Here is a 7038-nt window from a genome sequence, read left to right as displayed (position 1 = left end):
GAGGCAGGCAGATCTCTGTGAGTTCGAGGCCAGCCTGGTCTACAGAGCAAGTTCCAGGACAGCCTCCAAAACAATACAGAGAAACCCTGTCTCGAAAAACAAAACAAACAACAACAACAACAAAATGGAGCTAGTCTCTGGTATCCCCAACATCCTTAATGATATGATTTTCACTGGATTGCAAAGAAATAATTTCTAAAATAGACATAAAGATTATGACATTTTCTCTGAAAGTTATATGTGTGTCTCTCACATACACAAACATTTAGGAACCAGTTTTTGAAAAATTATGCAAATCAGGTGGAAACAGTTCTTTTCTGACTTTTCTTCTGGCCAATTGGTAGAGAGAGAGAGAGAGAGAGAGAGAGAGAGAGAGAGAGAGAGAGAGAGACATTTGCATGTGTGACTATGACTATAATACACACACACATATATATAGCTATTGATAAATGACTTAAATTACTATGATATTAATATAGCATTAAAAATTTTTAAAGGACTGCCAAGAACTAGATGTGGTGACTTACATCTATAACTTCAACGCTAAAGATACTGAAGCAGGATAATCACCACAAGTTCAAGGCCAGCCTAGGTTACACAGTAGGGCTAACGTGGCTAGGGGGACGTCTTCGATACAGTGACTGGTTACTGTACCAATTTTAGCACACAACCAAAAGGAGGCACTCTTACGACAAAAGATGAAACAAAACTCCTGGCACCGACACTCGTGATTAAATGACTGTGCCCATCACCATATGACGTTCCCTATGGATTAGGTTAGCTGATGCATGGCAAGCTAAAATTTTCTTCTTAATTGGATGCTCTGATGACCTGTGGTGGCTGATGAATAATGGAGTCATGCTGTGGATAATACAATGAGATAGAAGTTTCATGGGCACAGAGAAAAAGGTCATGGATAAGGAGGCATGCCTTTACACAAAGAAAGAGACCATGGAGAAGACACTGCCATTACCAGAGCATAGGCCCAGGGTGTTGCGGCCGCAGTGTCTTCATCTACCAGCCTGCCCATGAGAGTTAGTAAAGAAGTTTCTTACTCCAAGTATAGAGCTGTACCTAAAAAATACTGGTTCTGCACACCACTGGGAAGATGTTTACACTAAACCTACTTACCAAGACAGAAAATTCTCCAAGCTGTTGACAGTTCTGAGGGTCATAAAGTCATTCTTCTGACAATGAATCTAACTACCTTAGAATCCACAGTTGGTGTTCTCAAGAATTTGTTTGGAAAACCACGAGGAAGGCTCACTTCCCATGGGCAGTCCTTTGTTTTAGTAAATGACATACAGTCCTCTTTCAACAATTTACCTTTTCAGTAACTGTGCCCATTATTGTGTCTTGCACCCCAAATTTCACAGTGAATGGTACCAAAGCATGTTAAAGATGATGGAGTATATAAGAGTCTATTCAACATGTATATAGTCTGAAATCTTAGGAACACATGTGATTTGCCCGTGCTCAACATTATGGGACCTAATGGAAGAAAAAAAAAGAGATAATCTTCATTTTCAAATAATAACTGGATAAGTTGAAGAACTCCTTTACTAACTGAACTTAGACACAGAAAACACAGTTAACTGGGAAGGCACTAAGATAGAGTGTCTTTTCCATAGTAAAGTTTTCCTTTGGTACACACCTGCGCGGTTTTGACCAGTTCCTCATTTCAAACGGGGGAGATACTTTTTAAGCCCAAGTAATAACCTAATGAGATAGTATTGTATATAAATTCAAGCATCATTCAAACACATCTCAAATACTGAAGTTTCAAATGGAACACTTTATTTACGTGTTACTTGTCTTCATTAACATATACACACTGATTGTTCTGCACAGAACAAAAGATGTCTAGATATCTCAAAGGGAAATTAAAATTTTTAAATATATTATTTTTAGCATTGTAGGCAATTACATACACATCACTTACAAAGCTATTACTGATCTGTCCAAGGAAGCAGAGTGGTGTAGAGGGAAGAAACTGGAGTATGCATTCAAGAGTGACATAACTGAGATCTCAACGTGAAAAAGATGACAAAACATGGACTTTTGCTATGAAATTTCTCTGCAAAATGTGAACAAATGTCTGTCAATGGGCAGTAAACTGCAGTCAATATTTCAGACACTATGGTGCAGAGGCATCAATGAAATAGCTTAGTCCTTCTCTGGGACCAATTTCAGAACTTTGCCAATTGCGATTGTCTTACCCTCATCTCTTAAAGTAAAACGACCCATCTGAGGAAAATCTTTAAATGTCTCCAGGCAGATAGTCCCTGCTGTCCTTAATCGGGCAATACACACTTGATCTTGTTTCACAAAGCGGGGCCGGGTCTTACTCTTTTCTCCTGATTTCTTGTCTACCAAGGAAATTAAGGCTGTTATCTCAACTTCCTCAATACAAGTATGAATGTGAAGCACCGCATTATAACCCGGGCAGATGATAGATTTGTGCTCAATAATCACAATCTGGACGTCAAATGTGCGTCCAGAGTGGCAAAGATTACTGGGTTCACACAGTATGAAGCCTGGAAGAATCTCTTCTTCTTCGATTCCTTTCAGTCTGATTTTGAGGTTTTCCCCCGGGGCTACAAGGTCCGTTTCAGCGTCATCAGAGACTATTCCCAGAACTTCCACACTGTGTTTGTTGGGCATCATCACAAGCTGCTGGCCTTTAAAAATGGAGCCCGATTCCAGCTTGCCCAGGACCACAGTACCCATATCCTTGTACTTATCCACGATTGGCAACCGAATTGGTCCATCAACTGATCTGTTGAAGCTGGGCAAACTATCCAAATATGGAATAAATGGTAATCCAGTGTACCAAGGGCAGAGATCCGACTGCTCTTTAATATTTGCTCCCGTCAGCCCCGAGCAGGGCATAAAGTGGATGTCCTTTTTTGGACTGAAGCCAACTTTTTTCAAGAAGGGCACCAGTTTTTCTTTGCACTCTTCGTATCTCTCCCTGCTCCAATCTACCGTAGGGTCGTCCATTTTATTAATCAGCACTATTAAGTATTTTACCCCTGCTGTTTTGGCCAACATCGCATGTTCTCTTGTCTGTCCACCTTTTTCAAAGCCAGTTTCAAATTCTCCTTTCCTGGCAGAGATGACCAGCACAGCCAAATCAGCTTGAGAAGCACCACCAATCATATTCGGGACAAAACTCTTGTGGCCGGGGGCATCTAAAATTGTGAAATGTTTCTTTTCTGTTTCAAAATAGGCACGACCCACCTCCACTGTTTTCCCCTTGTCTCGTTCCTCTTGGTTTGTATCTAAAGCCCAGGACAAATACCAAGTCTCTCGATTCTTCTCCTTAGCTTCTCTTTCGTATTTCTCAAGTGTCCTCCTGTCAACCATTCCAGTCAAAAACATTATTTGTCCTCCAATGGTTGACTTGCCAGCATCTACATGCCCTATGAACACCACATTTACGTGTTCTTTCTTAGGAGCACCTGATGGTATGACCACAGATTTGGATTTCCTTATTTCATCTTTCTCCTCCATCATTTCCTGGCCACTTTCTTCTGGGGGCCCTGAATCTCCCAATGAACCCCCAAGCTTTGCTTCACTTACTTCTTTAAGCTCCCACGATTCTTCCAGGGCCATCTCCACCTCTCCATTTTCTACAACAGGTTCTGAAAGTTCCATGGTAACAGCTGAACCTTCCCACGACACTAAAGGTCCATCTTTGAAAGGTTCCACAGGTGCTCCCCATCCCAGCCTTTTACCTTGAGGGTCTCCGGCGCCACTGCAGGTTTCGTCGCTGCTGGAGGCTGTGGGGGCGGGCGGCTGGGCCGATGCTGGCAGGAAGGACTGCACGAACTCCGCAGCGCTTACGCTAGGCACGAAAGGTTTGGCGTTGATGTTGAGCTGACTGCTGAAGGCCATGCTGAGATGCTGGCGCTGGGCCTCCGCTTCCGCTGCCTCAGCCTCGGCCGTGGCCGCAGAGGCGAATCCATCCCCACTTGGAGCCGAACTCGGGGCTTCCATGTCCACCTGATCCCAGCAGTCAGGAGTTGAGTCGCTGCTACTGCCGAGATCCATGGTCTCAGCAGCCGGGGTGCGGCGGAGAAGGAGGGGGTAAGCAGGTCAGAACGAGGTGGTTCCACCGATGGTGGAAAAGCGGAACAGCCAAGGGCCACCAGATAACGATGCGAACCTTAGCGGCGCGGAGGCAGCTAAGCGCATATGCTGCATTCACAGCTGCTGCTGCTGCGGCTGCGGCGGCGGCGGCGGCAGATATGGCCGCTCAATGCTCTGCTCCTGTGTGTAAGCGAATCTCCTCCCCCAAATCCCAATCACTTCCGACTCCTCCACCCCTGACCCAACGCCTGTGGTGAATTGACCCCTCGCTGCCATCCGTAGGTTTGTCCCCCTTTAGTTCTCAGACAGAGGCTAAGTTCAGAAGTACAGTTTTTAAAATGAGATTGTCTATTTTGGTTCATATGATCTGGGAGAATGATTTGACCACGTCCCAACGATAAAAACCTTAGATACACCTGACTTCAAATTCTACTAAAATTTTCACGTAAAACGAAAACTCATACTGAGTAAATGGGAGGCAAAATGAGCAGCCCATGAGGGAAATAAGTAGTGCTTACACGGGATTTATGAAATGTATAAAGATAGTCATTGCAACTTAAAACCACTTATTAATTTGAAAGCCAGAGGCTTTTTTGTTCCCACTTGTGCCCAACAGCTTCCATTTTAGGATAAGGTTAAAGATCTTTTTAAATCTCCAAGGAAGGCAATGCTTCAACAATGCATTCTAATCATTCCATATGCAAGTACCTGGACGTAACTGGCAGCTCATTCTCTGAACTAAGACCACTTGTGCTTTTCCGGCCAACTGTATTCTGGATGTACCTGCCCTGTTCATCAGGACTTCTTCAAGAGTATACTTTAGAATCACCTGCCATGATCTTTCAGCTTCATTCTGAGAGCCTGAAACTGGCTTTACAATAGGAATCAATCTAGATGTGATAATTAAAGGGAACTATGTATGGCTCTAAGCTCAATTAAAACAACTGTGACCTCTGAGGTGGAAAAACATCCTTAAGGCACTAATCAATACACTATCTCCCTCAGAAAAGGTTGACATTTTATCTAAATCCTGGATAACATTGTTTGTAAATTATCTTATACCAAACAGAGAGGGGGAAGCAGGGGATAATTCAGTTTGCTTTTTCTAGGTAGAGTTGTAGACATTTATTTTAAAACAGCTCGACAACAAAAAAAGACGTTCCAAACCAAGCGAATGACTGTGTTCTCCATACATTATGGAAATATCAGAGCCCTCGATACTGCTCAATTTAGAGCTGCCACAGCTATTCCCAAGCCTTTAGATATCCCTTCATTCTTTTCCCTTTGGTAATGATTTATTTGTTTATTTCATTGTGAAATAAAGGGAATTAATAGGAAAAACTGGGAGGTAAAATGTAAAGATGGACTTCTGGACAATACCCCACACGTATGCTGGGACATTTTGTGAACCTAGGATAGGTTTCCTTAAATAGGTTTAGGAGGATCTGTGAAAGTTTAGGGGCTGTTGTCACACACAGCAATTTACTTAAATAAACATGACAGATTTATAATTTGCCTTCTTCTGAGTCAACTGAATCAGTCATAAAAATAGGAGCAAGATTGCTGCTTGGGATATGGGTTAGAGAACAGAGGAGGCTCTGCTTTTATAACTTTAAAGGAGAAACAGTGAATGGATGTCCTTACAGTCTATCATTCATAGGATTCAGAAAGGGACAGGAGGCAGGCCAGAGACAGAGACACACAGTGAAAGGGACAGAAATTCACTTCTCTGAACCAAAATAGTTGATGTCGGACAAAAATCTTGGTTTTTGAGGGAGCACTGGTTTCCAGTCTCTCTGCACAGAGCTTTAAAAGATTCATCACTAAATCAAAAATTTTTCCCCCTATATTTTAAACTATAAATGACATCTATATTTTGATAAATTCAGTATTTCCCATTTAAAACAATTTATTGTAAAATATAGTGCAAAGATAATTGTATAAGGTTAGGCAATGATGGTGAATGCCTTTAATCCAAGTATTCAGGAGGCAGAGGCAGGTAGATCTCTGTGAGTTTGAGGACAGCCTGGTCTACAGAGTGGATTCCAGGACAGCCAGGGTAGTCTCAAAAAATATAATTGCATAAAACAAAAGTATACTTCTTTTCATATAAAAAGGCAAAAACACAACTGGGGTTAGGCACCCCATAGTCAATGTTTTCTGAATTTTGACCTAAGGCTCAAGGAACATCCAGAAGGAGAGAAAGAAAGATTGCAAGTTACCAAAATGTTTGCTTCAGGATAGTGTCTTCTGTATATGACATAGAAACTGCATACATGAAATCTCAGTAAGATGCCTAAAGAAGACCTACACGATGATAGCACTAGTTGGCATACCAATATAGACGGGGAAAAATCCATAAGGTTCTCTCTAGAACTGTGAATTGTGACCCCTCTGGCAAACCTCTATCTCCAAAAATATTTATATTACAATTCATAACCTAGTAAAATTACAGTTATGAAGTAGCAAGGAAAATAACTTTATGGTTGGGGATCACCACAACATGAGGACTGTATTAAAAGGTTTCAGCATTAGAAAGGTTGAGAGCCACTGCCCTAGAAGAAGAGCTACAAGCAGTCAATGGCTTCTGAGAAAGCTCAAATCTATCTTTTCCAAGGATGAGACCCCTGATAGGTTATGAGGTCTGCAGTGGTCAGCCCTAAATACATATACATATTAGCAACACTAAATGAACTCAGAAGATTGTGTTTGTATATACAGATTATATATGTGTAATAAAAATAATTAGAGAAGATGTCCAAGAGTGAGTGGACATAAGATGAGTTAGGGGACACAAAACAGGAAGAAATATTGAAACTACAATACTCGTGTATGAAAGTCTCAAAAAATTATAAAGCAAATAAAGAAGCGAAAAATATTATTTTATAAATATTTTGTTAAAAAGGAAACAATCATATAACAAATATATAAATCAATAAATGG

The 7038-nt window shown here is 41.4% G+C and overlaps 1 protein-coding gene across 1 annotated transcript; it reads right to left on the bottom strand.

Annotated features, from left to right (window-relative positions):
• Window positions 1–1775: 1775 nt before the first annotated feature.
• Window positions 1776–4264, bottom strand: LOC101825988 (eukaryotic peptide chain release factor GTP-binding subunit ERF3B). The gene has a single exon (XM_005088178.4). It carries the CDS (start codon window positions 4054–4056, stop codon window positions 2167–2169), a length of 1890 nt encoding a protein of 629 aa, XP_005088235.1. The 5' UTR covers window positions 4057–4264; the 3' UTR covers window positions 1776–2166.
• Between the last annotated feature and the right edge of the window lie 2774 nt (window positions 4265–7038).

This window comes from Mesocricetus auratus, unplaced genomic scaffold (genome assembly GCF_017639785.1).
Source record: "Mesocricetus auratus isolate SY011 unplaced genomic scaffold, BCM_Maur_2.0 Super-Scaffold_100003, whole genome shotgun sequence".
NCBI classification, from domain to species: domain Eukaryota; kingdom Metazoa; phylum Chordata; class Mammalia; order Rodentia; family Cricetidae; genus Mesocricetus; species Mesocricetus auratus.
This window is presented reverse-complemented; position numbering and strand designations above follow the sequence as displayed.